At 49.6% G+C, this 22,717-nt stretch overlaps 1 protein-coding gene across 2 annotated transcripts in view; it reads right to left on the bottom strand.

Annotated features, from left to right (window-relative positions):
• LDB3 (LIM domain binding 3) overlaps positions 1-22,717 on the bottom strand; it is a 64,239-nt gene that overhangs the window by 3,235 nt on the left and 38,287 nt on the right. For both annotated transcript variants that reach the window (XM_047824387.1, XM_047824388.1), the window contains 5 exons: positions 20,480-20,622; positions 13,668-14,088; positions 11,575-11,755; positions 10,586-10,706; positions 4,906-5,021 (listed from right to left, as the gene is read on the bottom strand). In XM_047824387.1, the coding sequence (XP_047680343.1) occupies positions 4,906-5,021; positions 10,586-10,706; positions 11,575-11,755; positions 13,668-14,088; positions 20,480-20,622 (982 nt within the window). The remainder of the gene's footprint in view (positions 1-4,905; positions 5,022-10,585; positions 10,707-11,574; positions 11,756-13,667; positions 14,089-20,479; positions 20,623-22,717) is intronic.

The raw sequence follows: 22,717 nt of genomic DNA, 5'->3' as shown, positions 1-22,717 counted from the left end.
CCTCTCCCCTGCTCATGCTCTGTCTCTCTCTCTCTCAAAAATAAATAAATAAATAAAATGTTTTTAATTTACAACCAGTAAATTACAAACCAGTATAGAATCATGAGTCAATATCCACAGAGTTGATTAACATCCAAGTAAATAGCATTAGTAAATTAGCAAACACATCAAAGAAGATGATCCTCATCAATAAGTGAAGGAAAAATAAATCAAAATCTCCATGAAAGACCACTAGGTATCTATTAATCTAACGAGATAAAACAAACAAACCAACAAAACCTCCCCAATCACTTGCTACCATTAATCTTACATGACTGTAGCCAAAAAGTAAAAAAAAAAAAAGAAGTATCAACAGTCAACGATGCCAAAAGGGAATCAAGCCTCCTTGTGCACTGCTAGGGACACAGCTCGGTGAATCAGCTCAGTCTTCTGTAGGGAATGTGGCAGCGGCACTGAAAAGGAGCCATAAAGATGTGCCTGCCTGCCTGGTACCACTGGGGAGGAGTTTATCTTATAGAAACTATTGCACAGAACAACGTGTGCTGAAGCAAAAATTCAAAACCACTAAAACATCTCTCTATAGGGAGGTAACTAAGTAAATTCTTTTGGTACATTTTCCAATGGAATGCCATCATGCAAAAGATAAATCAAATATGGAAAAGTGTATGCAGGGAGACATTATATGAAAAAAGGCAAAATTATACATCCACATGATGACAACATATGAGGGCAGTTTGAAGATGGAGACATCACAGAAAGAAGAAAGCTAAGTAACATTTGTTGAGGCTACTATGGGCCAAGCAGGAGACCCGACACTCTATATACATCATCTCATTTAATCACAAAATCTTCTGGAAAGGTATAACTTTTTCTCATTCCACAAGTGAAGAACTGTAGCTCAAAGAGCCAAGTGTCTTGCTTAAGTCACAGACCTAGCAAGTTATGGAGTTGGGACTCCATGTCCAGATCTCCAAGACTCCAGTTTCAAGCTCATTTTCCCTACACCCCACAGCAAAGAGGAGTTATACTTACCTGAAATTGTTCTGGGCTTATGGACTTGTGTAGAGGTAGCCCTCCACGTTTGTTGGACTGGTCATATATACAGGCTGGCCCTGGGTGGGCAATACGCCAATGTATCAGAATCAGCTGGGAGGTCACATTGGCTGGGATGGGCCCCAGTGTCATAGAGGTCACTGAACATTTCAGATGGGGAGAAGAATTGGGGACCACATTCAGGACACTGACATCAGAAGGAGAAGTGTAGGTGCAGTTCCCACACAGAATGCATGAGGATAGAGAAATCACCCTCTTGAAGTGAGTGTAGGTCAGTGAGCATGTGGCCACTCCAAGACAGTTGGAAAGAAAAGTGGCATCACGGTGGGCCCACGTGCAAGTCCCTAATGACCCAGTTGAGGATGTTATACTTGGGATCACACAGGGCTGCCAATGGGCCCCAGAAACCAATGACCTAGAAAAGTGACTGAAAATATCCCAGGTGGGTACAGTGATATTGAGTGTAACCATGCTCTTGTGTGACCTCAAGCTGCTGGTGAAGACAAGCCCAAAATCCAACAGTGAGGTTGGTTTCAGGGAAGACAGAAAGGCAGCTCTGGAGTGAGTTCTCACGGAACTGCCTGTCAACATCTGGGGTTCCTGTTCTAGTCTGGGACTATGCTGGCTACTTGTGAGAACTTTGATATAAGTTGGAGAGCGTGTTGGGGACTAAAGACCAAGAAGTGAGGAAGGGCCAGAGCTTCAGGGGTGACTCATTGGTAAGAGATGGAGCTGAGGTCAGAAAACATCATAGAGAGGTCATGCTCATTGTCTTGGGCTAGGAGACCCTGTATGGGATACAAGGTGGCTTCATGGTGGAGATCCTCAGACTACTCAGCAGAGGGGCACAGCAGGGATGGTCCAACCCCCAGGCTCCATGGTCAAGTGGCATCAGGGCCTGACTGGGAAGGAATGGGGGTCATGGACAGTGCTGGAAGGCAATGAAATGGGCCAGCTACAACAGCTCCTATGAGGGCTTCCTACAAAAGTTACACCACTGTCCCCCTCCTGATACCCACACCAGTGAGGAAGGTCTAGAAACCCAACAAGACTTAGAGGAAAAGAGGGGCCACAGTAAGACACCTTTGTCCCACATCCTTTCCATTGGAACTCAAGTGCCAAAGCCAGACAGGAGCTTAACCTTCATCCTGACCCACACAGCCCTTCCCAGCCATCATTTTATATGCATGGGACTATAGAGGGGCTGTCTTCTCCTGTTCTTTAATTGCTCATATACGTCAGCTTTGCTTTCCTTTCAAGATTCCAAACTCCTTGAAGGTGGAGACTTGTTCTGGGATACTCTTGTAGTCCCCAAGCTCAAGAAATATTTGGTAAATTGAATTAGTCTAAAGTTATGTGCTCTCCTGAGATCTAACTGATAGGAAAACAGCATATCAGCTGGGAGAGCTAGTTTTTGATCTTCTTTTCTTACTAGGTTTTTTTTTTTTTAAGTTATAGGAAAATATACACTCATCAAAGGTGATTTGGAAATATAAAGTGGTGGATAAAGGACCCCCTCCCCACAAAAGACCCTCACAGTTTTCCAATCAAAAGATTGCTTTCCAAAACTTAAAACCAAAACCGTGCTTCACTTCGATATATCTAAACAGGGCAGTGAGCGCCACACAGGACCACTTTGGAGGAAGATGTAATGACTCACCACACTGATTCTCCAAAGAACAGGATGAGCCTGGCTTCTTTGGGTGGATTCTTTGGGCACTGCTATGGGTCTCTCACACCTGACTGGAATTTATTTGCAATCTCGACCTGAACAACCCCATGCTTTACTGCTTCTTCTGGTCTCTCTCTGGGATTTATGCCACTGTGACCCTCAGCCAAACATAGTGGGCTTGAGGGAGGAGACCCATGCTCACCCCTCCATGTGACACAGACCTCTTGTTATCCTGCCCTCAGAGAATAGGCCTTCTGTGCCACTGTCTGCCCTGGACCTTCTCCAAGTCACTTGGATTCTTCTGGAAGTTGGGTAACCAGACTTGCAGGCAGCATCTTAGGATAAGACAAGCCATGGCTTGAATATAAGGGTCAGACAGCCCTATGTGCCTTGCCGAGCCATGGCTCTGTAGGGGACAACCCAAAAGCCAAGATATTCACATTGTTACTCCTTTGCAGAGGGGAGGACCTGATGTATTTAAAGGACCCTAAAAGGCAAGGAGAAAATCTATTCCAAAAGCTGGAAAATCAGTGTTTAGATTGAATTGTGTGTTTCCTTCCCCAAATTCATATGCTGAAGTCCTTACTTCCAGTACCTTCAATCTACCCAGCGCAGGGACACAGTGGTGACCTTATTTGGAAGTAGGATCTTTGCAGATGTAATTAAGATGTAAGTTAAATGAGGTCATATTGGAGTAAGGCGGGCCCTTAATCCAATATGACCAGTGTCCTTATAAGAAAACGAGAAGCTATAGAGAGACACACACGCAGAGGAGAACGCCATGTGAGGACACAGGCACACAGAAGGAAGGCAGCCGTGTGACCATGGAGGCAGAGACAGAATTTCCGTAGCTGTAATTCAAGAAACGTCAGAGATTGCTGGCAACCATCAGAAGCCGGCAGAGGGAACGTGGCCCTTGAATTTGGATTTCTAGCTTCCGGAACTGTGAGAGAATACATTTCAGCTGTTGAAGCCATCAGATTTTGGTATGTTGTTGCAGCTGCCCTAGCAAACAAACACACCGAGTCAATACAGTGCACCCCATGAATGGAGGCGTGGAAACCTGAAGCGCATTGCAGTAAACTTCATGGCGAGGGTTGTCCTATCTCCTCAGTCTATAAAAATTGCTCAAGTTTAAACTGCATGGATATTTGATACATACCACACTTTACCTTGGCAGCTCTGGTTTTAAAAAAAAGAAAAAAAAGAAAGTAGTAGCAGCACATTAATTTTCCCAAATAAAGTTCAGGCAATTGCAGACTCACATGACAGGACTTTCTCAGGGCTGAATATTCCCTAAATCTAAGGCAGAGTCTAAATGTCGGTGACTTCTTGCTGTGTCTCCTCCCCAACCTGAAGCCCTCGGAAGGAAAGTGCCAATCTCATGGGAAAAATGACCTGGCTGTTTGGCAGAAATAAATGGCACGTGGTTAATAGTTAATCTAGGGTTTATCTCCTGGCAACTATATATCAAGAACAAGACCATTTAGGAAAATAAAATGATACTCAGCCCCAATTCCTAAAGATTCTCTCAAAAAAAGCCTTATCTCAGCTTTTCATAGGAAGAGTCAACAAGCTACAATCTGGTGTTTCACGGCAAAAATTTGGGGGAAAACCCTTAAATCACTTCATCATATCTAACACATCTTATAACCATAGGAAACCAACCATCTCTATTTTAACCCAGGCATCACTCACTGCTCCCAAGTATTTTATTTATTTGTTTGTTTATTTATTTATTTATTTTTGAGGGAGAGAGAGAGACAGAGCATGAGCAGGGGAGGGGCAGAAAGAGAGGGAGACACAGAATCCAGAGCAGGCTCCAGACTCTGAGCTGTCAGCACAGAGCCTGACACGGGGCTCGAACTCACGTCGTTGCTCCCAACTGTTGAGAGCACTGCTGGTGAGGCCAGGTGCTGGTCTGACAGACCCTGGGAGGACACTCTGCTGTCCTTATGAGATGGAGAGTAACAAAGCCACATTGCTTTATGCATACTTATTAGTAATAAAACTTTGCCTGACTGTGACATATCAAGGTATCACGGTACTTGCCAGCTTTTAAAAATGACCAGAGTATCAGAAGGCCAGAGTTGAAAGGGGTGTAGAGGGTTGGTCACCTGGCCCCACTAGGTCCCTCCTGCCCCTTCTCAGAAAGTGAGAACCCCAGGCTAAAAACATACCGCACAGATGAAGCAGGTGTCATGCCAGGTGTGGCCCAGGGCTTCAATAAACTTGTCTCCAGCCTCCACAGGGAAATCACAGCCATGACACTTGGTGCTGAACAGATTGACGTAGTCTGAAATGAAAGGCAGAGTGAGGACCTGGCATCCAGGCAGGCTGGGAGAAGCATCCTGGACGCACTGACCCAATGCCAGGAGAGCACCCCATATCACTGAACTGGGGCAGTGGGTACAACCGAACTGGTTACTTGTCATCCTGCAGACAAATGTTTAGTTACATGATTGGGTTTCTTTCCTTTTCAATACTTTGTCGTGGTGTTGTATGGATTCAGGCTTAGTTGCCACTCATGGCTGGTTTGATTTGCAAACACTTTCTGGATCTGTCACTCACTTTCTGCAGAGTGATTTTCTCCTCTGTCTCTGTCAGCTTTTATAGCCTAAACCAACCAATCCCAAAAAAGAAAAAAAATCATATTTCCCAATAGCTATGCTTAGTTTGGAAGAAGGAGAGCCCTTAACATTTTTAGGAATTATAGTATGTTCTTTGTTTGGAAATTCTTCTGTCATTGGGCATTTGTGTTGATAACGAATTTTCACTACTAGAAACAATATTTGAACTACTATGTTAAGACATGACCCCCATCCCCCACCCCAGCCAAAGAGATAATAATACCAAGTGTTATTTGTATAATGCTTTGCAGCCTACCAAGCATTCTCACATAGATAGTATTATTTACTAGTATCTCAATGTCATGGTCTATGTATAAGTTTGTATTAGCTTTCTTTCCACCCTCAACACAGTGCTTGACACACAAATCCATACCCAACACATACGTGTTGAATGAATGCATGAATAGATGAACCAGTGAATCAGTAAGTCAATGAATAAACTTAATCTTCAAAAAACATCCCTCAGAGATGGAACTATAATCATTTTTTGTTTTGTTTTGTTCTGTGGATGAGGAAACTGAGGCTCACCAGAGTCACACAGCTGAGACACAGTGGGCCCATCCTTCTCCAACTCAGGAGCTGCCTGTCTGGGTCCCAGGGGCAGCTGTTCCACTGCACTCACTGTAGAACTCTTCCAGATTCTTTTAGAGAAGTTAGGTGCCTTTTACAAAGCCTTCATTTCCCTAGAGGTACACTTGTCTCTCCACAGTTGGCTTTTCATTTTATCATTTTTCTGCTCAGTTCTCCTTGGGGACAGTGAGCCTGTTTGCCATTGTAGGCCACATGAGGAGAGGCAGTGAGCCACGGGGTGTTACGAACTTGGGTTCTTTTTGTTTTGAGAGAGAGAGAGAGACAGAGTATGAGCGGTAAAGAGGCAGAGAGAGAGGGAGACACAGAATCTGAAGCAGCCTCTAGGCTCTGAGCTGTCAGTACAGAACCCGATGTGGGTCTCAAACTCATGAACCGCAAGATCATGTCCTAAGCCAAAGTTGGACATTTAACCGACTGAGCCACCCAGGTGCCCCATGAACTTGGGTTCTGAAGAAAGAAAGCACTGAGCCCAAGTCCCAGCTCTATTCAGGAATTGTTCATACCTGGGACAAACCACCCAATTCCTCAGTGTCTCATCTTTCAGTACCTAAGTTGTGGAGTGGTTGTACAGATTAAATAAGATAATGCATGTGAATGTACTTGGCACACTCAGAAATAGTGGCTCTTACTGTGAATGTCTTTATAAATGATAAAAGGAGGGAAGGAAACGTGATCCAAGTGTCTATTATGCACTGGTCCGATATTAGTGCTTTCCTAAGTTTCTTGGTGAATCTTCACAGCAGGTCTGTGAAGAAGTATTATTCCCATTTTAAAGACAAGGAAACTGGCCGTAGAGGTTCCAGCACACAAGCAGTAGGAGCCTGATGGACTCCAAAGTTCATTCTCTTTCCACAATTTTATGCAGTCTTCAGTTATCTATTTGCCATTGAGCTTTGATAAGTTATATCTCTTGCGTATTTTTTCCAATGTATGGTTTTCCCTTTGGGGTTTAATTACAGTTTGTCATGCAAATGTCGTTATAAATATCACAGTCTGTTAATCCTATCTCTGACAGGATTCTTAATTTGTTTGGTGGGCAGAAATCTATCACCTCACCAGAGCAAAGAAAACATTATTTTGCTTCCTTTACAAAGTTACAGTTTACAGTTGACTCTGTGCTCTGTAAGAACTAGTGTGGGTGAGAAACAGGATCATAGGCTACCCCATCTCCACGGGAGGGCCAGCCTTGCACCCCCACTTCTGACTTCTCTCTCATTACTCCCAGCCTCCAGATGCCCTGGGCTCTGTCTCTCTCCTTTACCTCATCATGCCTGTGTATGAACCAGGCCCTGGGCTTGGAAAACCATCCCCACTTTGTCTACCTTGGATCTCTACAATCCTTTGAGCCAGGCCTTCCTCCTGGGAAGCCTTCATCCTCTACCTCAACCAAGAGAGACAAGATGACCTTCCTGGGGGCTTCTCTTGGCTTCCCTGCCTTCTCAATCCATTCATTCATCCATTCAATCATTATCGCTGGACTATCCATTTATGTGATGGCATATCACATGATGATGTATCTGCTTGAGGTTTTTGAGGACAAAGACCCATTCCCAATGCACAGTGTCTTTCATAGGAACTGGCACATACTTCATGGATAAATGATGAATGGAAAAACAAAAGAAATGTTCAGAAAACCTTATTAAATACTGGTTCCTTTTCTCGTTGTGCAGCCTAAGATTAAGCTCTTAAAATGGAATGTCTAGTCTTGCCTACTGATCGGTTTTTCTGTTTTATATTTGATTTTGTATGGTCTTAAGAAGTGCCTGCCACTTTGTTTTAAAATTTGGTAGCACAAGTCTTGGCCCTAATACGTTTTTTTGAAGTTAATATATTTCTCATTTATCCTAAAACAATGAGAATATAATTGGAAGTAAGTTTGTGCATGGGTCTTTCCCACCAGGAGCATAATCTAGCTCCTCATTTATTTATTTCTTACTTCATTTCTCTTATTAGGTCTTTATAATTTTCTTTGACTTACTCTTTTATGCCCCAAGTTGAATTCATACCCTGTATTTAATGGATTTTATTGCTATTGTAAAAGGGTTTCCATCCACCAAATCACAGGTGCTCTCTGTTGAAAAAGGGCTTAGCTCTTTCCTAGAGCAGTTGTTCTCAAACAGAATCATCTCGAGTGTTCACTAAAACACAGATTGCTGGGCCCCACCCTTCAGAGTTTCTGATTCAGAAGATCTGGGGTGAGACCCGAAGATCTGCATTTCTCTGATCCTGATACTGCTGGTCTTGGGATCATACCTCAATTCTCAAACCTAACTGAATATAGGATCATCTGTGTGGGGGGAGAGTGATGAAATTCTGCATCTGTAGGTCTGAGAATTGATCTTTCTAGTACCTTTATTTTTTTAATTTTTAATTTTTTTAGTGTTTATTTTTGAGAGAAAGAGCATGAGCAGGGGAGGGGAAGGGAAAGAGGGAGACACAGAATCCAAAGCAGATTCCACGCTCTGAGCTGTCAGCACAGAGCCCGACACGGGGCTCGAACCCATAAACCGTGAGATCATGACCTGAGCCACAGTCAGACGCTTGACCTACTGAGCCACCCAGGTGTTCTTTATATCTTTAAAGTTTCCCAGGTGGTTGTGACACCCCACCATTCTGGGTCACTGCTCCAGGGCAGGCCCCTCCATGAAGGGCTGACCTTCCTACCTCTCTTACTTACGTGCCAGGTATCATATATAAAAGTGTCAGCTCATCATGGCAATTGATGAAATCTTTTTGAGTCTAGATCCTATCATTCTGGCATTCTCCCTTCTGTGTCTTCTTCCAAGTTGCTGATAAAAATGATGACAAGAGATACCACCTCACCCTCATTAGGATGGCAGCTACCAAAAAAACACAGCAAAATTTGCAAGTGTAGGCAAAGATGGAGTGAAATTGGAACTCTGTGCACTGTTGGGATTGTAAAAGGGTGCACCTAGTATGAAAGTTCCTGAAAGCCTCAGAAAATGAAATACCACATGACCCTAGCAATCCTACCTCTGGGTATATACCCCCAAAGAATTGAAAACAGGGTCTTTTAGGGGCACCTGGGTGGCTCAGTCCGTTCAGCGTCTGACTCTTGATTTCTCATGGCTTGTGAGTTCAAGCCCCACATCAGGCTCTGTATTGACAGCACAGGACCTTCTTGGGATTCTCTCTCTCCCTCTCTCTGCCCCTCACCCACGTTCTCTCTCTCTCTCTCTCTCTCTCTCTCTCTCTCTCTCTCAAAATAAATAAACAAATAAACTTAAAAAACAAGAAAACAGGATCTATGACACCCATGTTCATAGCAGCATTATTCACAATAGCCAAAAAATGGAAGCAACCCAAATGTCCATCAGGTTTTTTTTGCCGGAGGGCAGGGGCTGGTTACTATGGAGAGGGACAGTGGTGATAGTGGAAATCTGTCGTTCTTTTGCAAGCCTCAGACACAAATTATGGAAGTTGTAATGCTCTCAGCCAATGAATAATAGCAATTTGTATTGACACAACTGCACACTTATCCATTATCTACTAATTATCTAACAATTATCACCACGCACTCATAAGAAAGGAAATGACATCATTATCTGCTCCCTTTTACAGATATGGAAACTGAGGCACAGAATGACTCAGTAACTAAGTCATTCAATTAATAAGAGCTAGAAAGAGAACTTGCCAGTATGCAAGAACCCAAGAAATTTCTTTTCTAACTTATTGTCAGGGGAAAATAGTTTTAGTCTACTTTGCTTTTCCCCTTGAGGAACTGGAATGTTTTCTCCTTTCTGATTAAAGTAAACTAACTTACTGTGTTTCTCTTTCTGCCCTCAAATTGGCTGCCCAGTCACTGTTGCTCTGTTATTCTTCACAATCAGCCTGCTTGCTTTTCCCTTTTCTGCTTGGTGCTGATTTTCTAGTTCTGTTGTATTAACCTTCATGTCCACGTTACCTTTGTTGGAACCTGCCTCAAACCCTCTTCTGAAAAAGGCAGGCTATGCATAAATGAGTGAGTGAGTGGCTGATTAGCCAGGACAGCAAATCTCTAGTAGAGTGCTTTGTCTTCAGAATTTACAATACTTTACTCCAAGTTTAAGGTAAAATGTAGCATTTGGGGAAAAGAGAAACTCTGAATTCAGACAGGGAGATCATAGGACTCTGGAAGAACATGAGAGGGGCAGGGAAAGGGGCTTTCACGTGTTTGATGCTTTACACACTTTCTCAGGTTAAATCCTCACTACAACTCATGAGGCAGGTGTTTATATGCCCCCTTTTTACAGATGGGGAAAGTGAGGCTCAGAGAAGTTTAATAACTCACCCAGGGTTACAAAGCCCGTCCAAGGTGGAACCTGGGACAGAACCTAATTCGAAGTCCAGAGCCAAAGCCTTTTCAGACTCGACCTTGTGGTCTCTAGATCAAAATCATCTGAAGGGTTCCCAAGTGGTTACAAGATGCCACCTGTGATCCACATATTTGGTGCAGGGAAGGGAGCAAAGATTGAATGTGGAGGGGAAAAAAGAAGCTATAGACCCGACTCCCAGAAAACCATGATTCTGCCATTTGGAGCCTCCTGATGGTCCCATGTGAACAGACAAAGGCAGGAGTTCCCCGTACCTGCCCCATTCTCCCACACCACCAGGCCTCCCCGCAGCACAGTGGTCCTACCTTTCTCGCAGTAGGGCTCCCCATCTTCCATGTGGAAGAGGCTGTTCCCAAAGGGCTTTTTGCAGGCTGCGCAGACAAAGCAGGTGGTGTGCCATGTCTGTCTCAGGGCATGCATCACTTCCTGGGGGAAAGAGCCTCAGCTCAGGTCAGAAAGCTCCCGGGGAGAGAGGAAGCTGGGGCTGCTCTCCCTCACCAGGCCCTGGCTACTGCTGGAGCATCCCAAAGAGGAGCAGGGCTAAGTGGGCCTTGGATGTGCTCAGGAAAGGCCTGGGAGTGGAGGGGTGAGGGCAGTGGCAGAGGAGTTCCTGCTCATGCAGCACTTGTTGGGTACCAGGTTCTGTGTCAGAATCATCTGGAAGGTGGTTACCTAAGCTGTGATTCTTTTTAAAATTTTTTTTTTCAACGTTTATTTATTTTTGGGACAGAGAGAGACAGAGCATGAACGGGGGAGGGGCAAAGAGAGAGGGAGACACAGAATCGGAAACAGGCTCCAGGCTCCGAGCCATCAGCCCAGAGCCTGACGCGGGGCTCGAACTCACGGGCCGCGAGATCGTGACCTGGCTGAAGTTGGACGCTTAACCAACTACGCCACCCAGGCGCCCCCCTAAGCTGTGATTCCTAACCCTCCCATCAAAGCTGGTGAGGAAGTACTGCTTATGGCCGCCATTTTCCCAAAGGAGCATGGGGAGGGGGGGTCAAGGCCATATGTGGGTGCATGGCAAGGTCAGTCTATGAAGTGATAACTTGTTTTGCAGAAGCTCTGCCAACGCTTCAAGCTGTGTGGCCCGGGGCATGTAACCATCTCTCCCTTCAAGTTCATTTGCTCCCCAGTCCCTTGGTGGCAAACCAACTCCCTTGTAGGGATAGAGTTGTTCTCTCTCTGTTAGCAGCCCCTTCTTGGCTTCCTAAGGGGACCCCACAATCCTGGGGACGGGAAGAGACTGGTGGGGAAAATACAGGGTCAGAGGAGAGGGATGATGCCCACTTACCCCCATGATTTTGGTGTTGCATTTGGCACAGACTGGGGCAAAGAACTGCTCATAACAGCGCTCGCAGTAAACATTGCTCTGCTCCTCCACGAAGCACACGTCCGCCAGGGAGGTCTTGCAGTAGGCACAGTTAAACTCCTCTGGGTGCCAGGAACGGCCCATGGCTACCAGAAAGGGGCCCCTGGAGAAGCAGAGAACAGTACCAAGCTTGAGACCAGATATTTCAGGACCCCCCAACAGTATTCATGCTGTGACCCCATAACCCTGACTTTTGTGACTGTTCTAACGAACTAATGTGAAATTCAGAGAAAGCTCTATGCAAAAAGATATTCGTTGTTGCATCAATTACAATAAAGAGAAAGGGGAAAGCGGCTCAAATATCTGCAAGTAGGGGACCAGGGAAGCATACTGTAGAATATCCATTCAGTTGACGCCTGATAATTATAATACGAAGAGCAAAGATGACCACGTCAATGGTGGAGGTTTATTGAGCGCTGACTCTGTGGCACTACCTAAGAGGAAATGTGCATTTATTGACTTATTTAGTTCTTACAACAATCCTAAGAAGTAGAATTAGAGTACCCATTTTCAGATAAGGAAACTGAGGCACAGAGAGGTGAAGTAAGTTGTTCAAGGCCAGTACAGTAGACCCAGCATATGAGCCTGCGTTGCCTAGTTCCAGATTAGCAGTCGGAGCAGTGGGACTACAAGGAAATGCTTTAAATTTAAATTTTTACTTTTTTGAATTAAAAAAAAATTTTTTTTTATGTTTATTTATTTTTGACAGAGAGAAAGAGAGAGAGAGAGAGAGAGACCGAGCATGAGCGGGGGAGGGGCAGAGAGAGAGGAGACAGAATCTGAAACAGGCTCCAGGCCCTGAGCTGTCAGCACAGAGCCCGATGCGGGGCTCGAACTCACAGACCGCGAGATCATGACCTGAGCTAAAGTCAGACGCTCAACCGACTGAGCCACCCAGGTGCCCCCTGAATTTTTTTTTTTTTAATCTTTCAGTTTAGGGGCGCCTGGGTGGCGCAGTCGGTTAAGCGTCCGACTTCAGCCAGGTCACGATCTCACAGTCCGTGAGTTCGAGCCCCGCGTCAGGCTCTGGGCTGATGGCTCAGAGCCTGGAGCCTGTTTCCGATTCTGTGTCTCCTTCTCTCTCTGCCCCTCCCCCGTTCATGCTCTGTCTCTCTCTGTCCCAAAAATAAATAAACGTTGAAAAAAAAAAAAATTTAATCTTTCAGTTTATTTATTTATTTTGAAAGAGAGACAGCACAAGTTGGGGAGGGGCAGAGAGAGAGAGGGAGAGAGAGAGAATCCCAAGCAGGCCCCGCGGGGTCAGCACAAAGCCTGATGCGAGGCTTGAACTCAAGAATCATGAGATCGTGACCTGGGCCGAAGTTGGATACTTAACCGACAGAGCCACCCACATGGCCCACTTCTCTGAATTTTCTAATTCTTCTCTAGTGAGCAAGTGAACTTTGTTTCTTTCTTTTTCCTTTTTCTGTGTTACTTTATTTTTAAATAAAAATGTATTTATCACATATATAAGCTTACCTCCCAAACACACACATACTATAAACACACTATGTTCCAACAAGTATCACCTATGGTCCATGAAATGACTTGTTTTCCTTTTAGTGTAGTAGATGCCCACCAAAGCCCTGAGCAGCACAGGCCTGTCTGTGGAAAGACCCAGAAGCAACCCTGAAGGAAAGCTGGGTCAAAACTAGCACTGTCAGCCAGCTTGCAACATGCCCTATAAACCTACTGACAACAAGACCAACAATTCCCAGAACCCGGCCTTAGCCCAAGGGGGAGGTCCTGGCACCAGGCACTGCGCTGGGAGCTTCACTCACTTACCTCATGGAATTCTCCCGACTCCCCAGGGATGAGGGTGTCACACAGATGGAAGCTAAAGCTCAAAGGGGGTCAGACTAGGTGGCAAGCCAGAGGTACCTGAGGCTGCCCCGCAGCCTTCTTCCTATACCTGCCCTCCCTCCCCCTGTCACCCACCCCCAAGGCTCAGAGAGTGGGCGAGCCTCCCCACTGCCCTTCTAGCACCCCAGCTCATGGCCAAGGCTGGACCATACCTGATGACGTTGTTGCAGTGGCCACAGAGCGGAGTCCGGCTGCTGGCTGGGAAGCGTTCAGCCCGCTGAACGATGCCCCTGGCCAGGGGGGACACCTGGGGCCCTGCTGGGGTGTAGGCAGGGGCCCCTCGGGGCAGGGTCTGCTTGCTGATGGAGGTGGTGCTCCTGCCAGGGGCAAACTTCTGAGAGAAGCTGTCGTCTGTCACCCACGGTGGGCGGCTGCCAGACTCCGCAGGGCCCCCGCTGTAGGTGACTGAGGATGCAGGGTTATAGCTTGGGGCTGGCGAGGGGGTATAGGTTGGTGCCGGGGAAGGGGAGTAGGTGGGGGCAGGCGAGGGGGTGTAGGCAGGGGTAGGTGAGGGGGTGTAGGGAGCTGGACTGTAATTGGCCCCTGGGGATGGGCTGTAGGTAGATGCGGGCGCTGCAAGGCAAAAATAGCCAAAGAAAATGTATCAGGAATTCATTTCCCCCAACTTCCCCCGCCCCCACCACCAGAAAACTGTAAAAGGTGGCTTAATATCAGAGCAGTACAATTCCAATTCCTATGGAAGACACGTTCCTGAACTTCTTGATGCCCCAGATTTGATTTTGCAGCAGGGAGCCAAGGGAGATAGAGAACAGCCAGAGCAGAGCCCTCGGGAGCTGGGACAGGGCTGGGAAAGGGACATAGCTATAAATATCTGCAGCTGTGTGGGGTGGGGCTCGGCCAGGCCTTGGCTGCCAGAGGCCTGCAGAAGACAGGGAAAGGGGGGCGGGGGTGCCAGGCAAACCTCATATTTGGGTCCTCTGGGCCGGGAAGAGGGTGGGGGCGGGTCGGCTTGGCCTTGCCTGGAAGATGCTTTTGGTTGCACTCTGACCAGCGATTTGACATCTGACATGCCTCAAATGTGTTTGCTGAACCTGGACCTAGTCCAGCCTTGTGGACAGAGCCGATGACAGGGCAGTTGGGTTTTTAGGTTCAGGTTTCATGTTCAGCTGCAATTGTTTTCTTAAAAAAGAGTTTGGCTTGATTTGTACTGGGGGGACATTTCACCTTGGTTTGATTGGGGTGGGGGTTGGGGGTCTTAAGAGAACCGCACAGAGGAAGCCTGGGCAGAGATGTCGGGGGGGACAGCTCACCCCAGTCTGTGGCTGCCTCTGGGACACCCATGCTCTCCCACATCACTTTAGTGGAAACAAACAATGTCTGAGTGGCTGTGCAGAAATTACCATGGAAGTCAGAGTGCAGGTAGAGAATGTACTGCCTCAGTTCTGGAACCCCCTCTTCCTGCTCCCTGAGAGCTGAACACGCTTTTGGGGTGACAACGCCAAAGAGCACTGCAGCTGCTCACCAGAAGCCCTCTGAGGCCTGGGCCCTCAAAACCCAGATCTCTCAGGTTTGCTGCCTCTGCTGTGGAGCCTGCACACATATTCCAGCCAGCTTCCTCTTCCAGCCAGGGAGGTTCCAGAAGCCTCACCTCAGCTCACAGTCTGAGCCTCTGGAAAGAGGCCTCATTCCTCCTATCCTGGGAAACATGTTGGGGCAGCCTCCCTCCATTCCTGAGCCTGCCTAGGTGGATGGACTATAGTGAGGGGTGCTGAGGCAGTCCCCATCAGTCGCTAGCCTGGAAAGGAAGGTCTTGCTCAGGGCTAAAGTTCCCCACCTGGCCTCTGATCTCTCCCACCTGGTTCTCCTGGACCACCCTGGGGGCCTGCTGCTCCAACTCTACCTTCTGCTCCCAGATGACTGGCCCTTCAGAGCAGGGTAACATGAGAACCCCTGTGCTGTGGGTGGGTAGGGATCAGGCCTACGTTATTGAAAGGTAAAGGGGTAAAATCGTCCACAGCCCTGCCCTGGAACCATCCCGGGAGTGACGCTGGCTTCTAAAGGTAAAACTCTCTCCATGAGGAATCAATCTTCTTCCCACTTATTAAGGGAATAGGCTTGGCACATAGCAAGTCACCTGGGTTAGTTCCCTTGACAGTTGAGGTCACTGAGGCTCAGACAGAGCCAGTAAGTGGCAGAGTGAGTCTCCAAAACCATTCTATTACCCCAAGCTGCCTCTGTAAAGAATAGGAGTCTGATTTCCAGAAAATCTCGGTGTACCGTGTCATTGAGGAGGAACTATCCACCTGGAGGAGGTCCCATGCTCTGACATGTAGCACAACCATCAAGAGCCCTAGGTTCAGGTCCCAGCACTACTGCATCCTGGCTGTGTGTCCTTGGGCAAGTTCCTTAACGTCTCTGGGCCTGAATTTTCTTCTTTTTTTTTTTTTTAATTTTTTTAATGTTTATTTTTATTTTTGACAGAGAGAGAGACAGAGCATGAGCAGGGGAGGGGCAGAGAGAGAGGGAGACATGGAATCCAAAGCAGTCTCCAGGCTCCGAGCCATCAGCACAGAGTCCGAGGCGGGGCTCGAACTCACAGACCGCGAGATCATGACCTGAGCCGAAGTTGGACGCCACCCAGGCGCCCCCTGAATTTTCTTTTTTTAAAATGGCATTAATAATTCTTAGTACCTTACAGGAGGATTAAAGAAGACAAGAAATATAAAGTGCTTAGCCTAGTGCCGGGCACAGTGTATGCATCATTTCACATTAGTGAGGATGGTGAGGATGATGCTTCCTGGGTCTCAGGGTCTGGATGAACTGCCTGATGGTCACCTAGGGGAACCTGTCCAGGGAGACCACAGGATGCTGGGGGTGGGGGTGGGAGATGTGACACCCTGTAATCAGATAACCTGGGACTCAGTCTACTCACCTGTGGAGTGGAATGTATGATGTTCCTACCTGCCTCAAAGGGAGTGGTGAGGACCTACTGGAACAACATTTGTGAAGGCCAAATTTGAAATGCTGTCATCCTCTCTAACAACCTTGCATAACAGCCAAGTGCTCAGAGCAAGAGGGTCTCAAAGTGCTGGGGGCAGGGGTGATGAGGGGAACACCACCAGGGAGGGGGTGTGGGGAGAGGTGATCTAGAAGAACTTCAGAGCAGAGTCATTCCTCTCTAGTATATATAATGGGGTTCTGTGCAAGATTTTGTCCCCACTCCTTTCTCTCTCTTTTTTGTAAAGTGTGGGATCTCTGCTAAAAGGATTAAAAACAAAGCCCTAATCCTGTGCCACTGCACAGCCCTATGTGGCTACTAATCACTTGAAATGAGGCTAGTCCAAATTGAGAAGTGCCAAGAACATAAAATACACACCAGATTTCAGGGCTTAGTACAAGCGAAGGATATAAAGTATCTCAATAATTTTATATTGAGTATATATTGAAATGATGCTTTGAATATACTGAGTTACATAAAATATGTTAAAACTGATTTCACCTGCTTCCTTTTCCTTTATTAAAAATGGGGCTAACAAGAAGATTTCTTTTCATTGGGCAGTGCCGCCCTCAACAGAACAGCAGCTACCAAGTACTGACTGCTTCCACATGCCAGGCCCTTTACCTGCACTACTGCATGTAATACTGCAATCCAAGGAGACAGATATTTTCTAGTCCATTTTACAGATGGGGAATGAAGCTTGGTGAGCCTAAGTGATTACGGCAAAGTTAGGGAGCTAGTGAACTACCTATCTCAAACTGGAGCTTGGGCAGTTGGACTCAACTCCAGATTCCCTGCTTAACCACCCCCTGGGCAGCAAAACAGGCTTTAGCACGCCCCTTCCAAATCGGGCCCTTGCCCACTTTTCCTGCTTCCCTCCGCCTGCCAGACGTTCTCTTCCCCCCCCCCCCCCCCCCCCCGGAAGGCCTCCCAGACTCCCAGATCCAGCCTCCTTTTCTAAACCCCCAAGAAAGTCTCCTCAGGTCAGAGGCACGCCAGAGTCTGGACCCCGGTGGGCCGCTCCCTTGCTCAGATATACGCCCACCCAGAGCTAGGGACCTTCCCTTCCCCCCCAGGCTCGGGCCGGCAGCTTCCCCCTCCACATCGCGTCCCCCCATTCCAGTGGGGTGAGGGTGAGAGCGCGAGCAGCAGCTGCTTCACAGTCCCCTTCCCTCTGCGCCCTTCCTCCTGGCTGGTCGCGTCACCCCAGACGTGCCAGGAGAGAGACTTGATATCCCATCTCCGAGCCCGGGGCTGTTGCTATTTCTGCTTGACGGAATTAAGCCCGTCTAAATTAGAAGGTGATATTTCACCTTTAATTGGCAAGTTCAAAAGGCCCCTATCGCACTCGGCGGCCTCGGGAATGTGTAATTAAACAAGGTGATTTCTGACTCATTCCAGGTCGGGCCTGGCTCCCCGCGAGCGCCGGCCCCCGCCCGGCCCGCGGGCCGACATGGCCTCCCCCGGCCCGGCCGGCGCGGGGCCCCTCCGCCCACAGTGAGGCCCGCCCGGCAGCCTCCTCGGCCCCAGGTGCTCCTGGGGAGCGGCCGCCCAGCCCCGGCGCCAGCGATAAGACCCGGGCTGCGAACGCCACCCTCGGCCCGCAGGAGCCCCGCGAGGAGCTGCGGCCGGACCGAGGTCGGCGAAGGACGGGAGCGGCTCGGGCCCGCTCTACCCGCTTCTCCCCGGGCCTCCTGCCAGCCGCTCGGCCTCCCCCTTCCCTGCGGGCAGGCATGAGTTAACGTCTGCACCGCCTGGGAACGCCGCGGAGGGAGGCCCGCCGCCCCGGGGCTCCGGCCCGTCTCGCCCGCCTGGGCCCCAGCCCTGGAGCGAAGAGAGGGGCGCCGGGCGCGCCCAGGCAGGGCGCGCCCCCGGAGCCCTGCCGCCCCCTGGCGGGCCTGCGGAGGAGAGCCGGCGGCCGGGGCGGGGGCGCCGAAGCCCGGGGTCCGCCCCGGAAGGTGCTCGGGAGGACCCGCCTGGGAAGGGAGCCCGGACTGGGCCGGGACGGAAATGCGCTTCTTGCGCCGGGACCGAGCCGCACCTCCACCCGCCGCGGCTTAACCCAAACAACTCTCCACCCTCCCTCCGGTGGTCCCCGTCCCCGCAGGGCACCGCGTCCTCCAGCTCCCTCGGAGATTTTTCACCATTGCAACCAGCTCCGAGTTGCTCTCTAACCCTGTGGATTTTTAACCTCAGAACTGTGTGTCCCTGCCTCTGAAAGGACAGGGAAGGGCACCTCCTGTGGGTCAAGTACCTTTCATTTCTTCCCCAGAACAGGAGGTCTACATAGTTTCGCGCTCGTTTTCAGAGCGGGAAACCCAGGCTGCGGAGATGAAGCGCTTTGACTTCAGAGCAGCCCCCCCCCCCCCCCCCCCCCCCCCCCCCGCACAGGAACGTGCCTGATGCCCAAGCTGCTTCTACCACCGCCGCCGTCAGACTGGGCTTTCTAACCGGAAGGCTGATGAGGGCTCCTAGGGCCCTGCGCATCAAGTCAAGCTCCCCAAAGCAGGGCCCTTCCCGCTCACTCTCTGTCTTACCTCCCCAGCTCTCCGGCTTCATTGAGGATCCTCTCTGGAGTCTCTCATTTTCCTTAACAGGATATGCTCCTGAGTCCAGACTTTGCTGTTCCTCTACCTCATGACTGCTGGACCAACTCCCCGTCTCTTGCAGGACACACAGGAGCCCCCTCCCTGTTCCCTTAGAGTTAGCTACCTGCTTCCCTAACAGGTCATTGGCTTCCTCACTCCATCGCTTTTACCATATGTGAAGGTGGTTGTGTGTGTAACGATTTGGGAGCAGGGCAGAGAACAGTTTGTATACTACTGCAAGTGGAAAATGTCATTGTTGCTGTATTCAAGATGGCTGTACAGAGAAATATGTTGGAAGTACAATGCTTTAAATGAGAAGCGTGTGCCCTCCTAAAACCCTATCTCACCCACCCATGGAACTTGCACCAGGGTACCACTCTGAGAACCCTTGTGATCCATTACCCCGTGTGTTCAACCACCAGAGTGCACAGTTCACAGCCTCTCCCTCTCCATTTCTCACCCCCAACTGGAGTTCCTCACCAGTGTTCATTCATTCATTCATTCATTTATTCCTTCATTCACTACCTTTACTGAGCACCTCCTCTGTGTCGGGCCTGAGTCAGGTGCTGGGGATACAGTGAAAAAAATCTGCCACCGCCCTGCCCTCCTGGAGTTCAGAGTCAGAATCCAGTGGGAAGGATGGTGATGTCAGCCCTGGATGGCTGTAGTTGCCCAGAGCCCTCCTGTGGGCACATCCTATAGACCAGGGCACACAGGACCCTCCCCCAACCTGGGAAATTAGCTAAGGAGCCCTCAGGTTCACTCAGCAGGGGCAGGCAGGGGAAACTGAGGTGCAAGCCAGACTGAGAATTGCCCTCGGGCTCTGGGGAGCAGGCCAAACTTTGCTGAGGAAAGAGGGAAGTGGGACTGAGTCCTCATTCCTGTGAAGCGGCCCTGGGCAGTGATGAGAATGGGGACTAGAGCAATGGAACAGACAGTCAAGGGAGCTCAGCCACCAGGAGACCATTTTGTTGCTTATTATGTATGCTCTCTGAGCCTCCATTGTCCTGCCTCAGCTGAGGAACCCAAAGACCAGACAGAATGAACAGCCTGCCCCGGGGTCACTGGCCAAAGCCCATGGCATTTTCGTTATAGCTGCCTGTCTTCCAGCTTGAGCTAGACCCAGACTCTTGGGGAAACAAACTCCTTCCCTCTAAATCCTCTCATCCTTTACCTTGAGCCTGGAAATCCCCAGCCAGGAACCTTATCTGCCTAAGAGCTGGGAGGCTCCACCCCTGGCTGGTACCGCTCACCTGTCTCCCCAGGGCCAGAGGCAGGCTCCATAGGATGCTGGCCCACATTTGGGGGAAGAAGGGCTGAGCCTCATTGGCAGGACCTCGCTGGCCACCATCCTTCTTGGGATGTGGCCTAGAAGCCACGTCCAGCCTAACAGCTTCCCCTCCAATCTGCCTCTCACCTGGCTGGTAGACAGAAGGCCGGATGCTGGCGGTGGTGACAACTCGGGGCTTGGGCGCAGGGGCAGCTGGGGCCTCACTGTATGTATGAGTGGCAGGTGCCGGAGAGGTCGCCTTGGCGGGACTGTAGGCAGAGGCCTGGGGCCTGGAACCAAGGGGGGAGGAGTTAGCAGCTAGAAGGACAGCCCCACCCAGGCCCTGGGGCCTGCAACCATGGCAGCCTGGTCTTCAGGAGCCTCTGTGAGGAGGAAACCTGACAGAAATGCTGGGGATTTGCCAGAGGCTGTGAAGGAAAGACTGTGGGGGTCTTAGAGGGGAGGAAGCTGCTCCTTGGGGGCTGAGTCTTTGTGAGTCTGGTTAGAGCCATATGGCCCATTGCTGGTGTCACCACCTTAGGAAAGAGAGAGGAAAACCACCAGCCAGACAGGAAGACAGACAGGAAACCCTTCACTTCCTGTGGAGAGACTACCAGGGTGAGGCTGGGGTTGGAGGGGCAGACGCAGGAGAGAGGAGACAGATGGAGGAGGTCAGAACTACCCCTCTCCCTCAACCTTCTGACCTCCTGGGGCACTTCACAGCCTCAGACCACTGGCCTCTTCATTCCCCTTTCTGCTGGTGCTGGAAGGAGCCGCCAAATCTCAGGTTTCTGGATAAGAGTGCTCCAGAGAGGTCTCATGGGAAGCCAGGAGACCAGCCCCCCAGTATGCGCGCGCACACACACACACACACACACACAGGCTTCTCCTCTGCACAGCATTCCTGTTGCCCTCTCCCCACTGAGTAAGCTGCCAAGAGGTCTTAAAGCTTTTTTCCACTTGTGACCCAGGGACCATGGGACCAAAGTGATAGAGTGAAAGCGTCCCAGTTCGTTGCCCTCAGGAAATGCCGTACTTGGCCTTTTCCCTTGGAGAACTAAAGGCTCCAAGAACTGGAGTTAAGGGGCATGTTTGACTTTGTCTTATTCAGTGTTTCCCAATTTCGTTTTCAGTGAACAACTCCCCACCTTTTTTCATTTAAAGCTAAAGAACACCTTATTGAATACACCTTTGGTTTCTCCCTGCATCGTTCAGATCCCGTTGGGGACCACATGTCCACGCCCAGGGCAAATGGGTCATTGATGGGGATGCTAGAGAAGTGAGCCTCTGATAATATACCATCCTCCCCCAGTCTGAGGCTTCCTGCCTTCTTTCCAACTGTTCCCCACGGGCCCAAGTGCTGGGAAAAGTCATAGGATAAGGAAGTAATTTCTTCTCCAGAGCTCTGGGAGGGGGTGGCCCGGAGCTAAGGACCCACTGCCAAGCTCCTTAGTGGATTCAGAAGGGTGTGTAGTGCTGCTCAGACAGTATGGAGGTAGAATGAGCCTCAGACAGCGAGTATCCCAGACCTAGGGGGTGTGCAGACTTATTGGGCCAAGTTATCATGTTTCTGGTTGGGTGAAGCCATTGTCTCCCCTCCCTGGGCCTGTCTGCTTCTCTGATAAACCACAGTGGAGCAGGGGCCTCAATGGAGGAGAAAGAGGCAGTGTCGAAGGGGTGCCCAGCTTCCACTGCGGTGGGAGAGGGCTGAGGGTCAGTGGGGCTTAGCCAGACTCTCCCACCAGTGGAAGAAGATTTCCCAGCAGCCCAGGAGCTACAGGTCCTGTGTCCAGGGTTGGTGTTAGGGGAGGAATCAGAGGCTTATGACATCTAGCAAGGACTCTGAGGCCATGCCAAGAAAGGGTAAGGTGTCCATTTGCCCCCCACTGGCTTCCTCTAGCTCCATCCCAGCCTTGTGTAAGATAGGGAGGTAGCTGGTATGGTCCCTGGGTTCCTTCTGCTCCAGCCTGATGCTGGGAGCCCTCCAGGTATCTCTCCAACCTCCACCCAGGCCTCATCTCCCTTTGCAAGGCCGAGGAAGGAAGGGTTTGCCCTGTTGAGGGAGTCCTGAGGGCCCCAGGCCACTGAGGACACCGAGGCCTGAAGCATAGTGCTGGAGCTTGTCCTTAAGCAGGGCCCCAGCATCTAGAGCTTCTCCATCCAACTGGGGAGGCATCTTCCCACTTAACAACAGGGACGTTTCTTACCCTCTTCAAACTTTCTTCTTGGTGCCCTTAGCTGAAGATGTCCTGGTGTGTAGAGGGGGAGCAACTTGCTAAGTGACCCCAGGAAGCTGGAATAAAACAACCCCCGGAGGCCCAGACTGGGCTTACCCTTGAGGCTTGAGCTGGGCTGGGCAAAGGCTGGGCTTGGCACCACCTAGGT

The sequence above is a fragment of the Prionailurus viverrinus genome, chromosome D2 (assembly GCF_022837055.1).
Source record: "Prionailurus viverrinus isolate Anna chromosome D2, UM_Priviv_1.0, whole genome shotgun sequence".
In the NCBI taxonomy this organism is placed as follows: domain Eukaryota; kingdom Metazoa; phylum Chordata; class Mammalia; order Carnivora; family Felidae; genus Prionailurus; species Prionailurus viverrinus.
The sequence above is the reverse complement of the archived record's forward strand: the minus strand, read 5'-3'. Positions and strand labels throughout refer to the sequence as shown.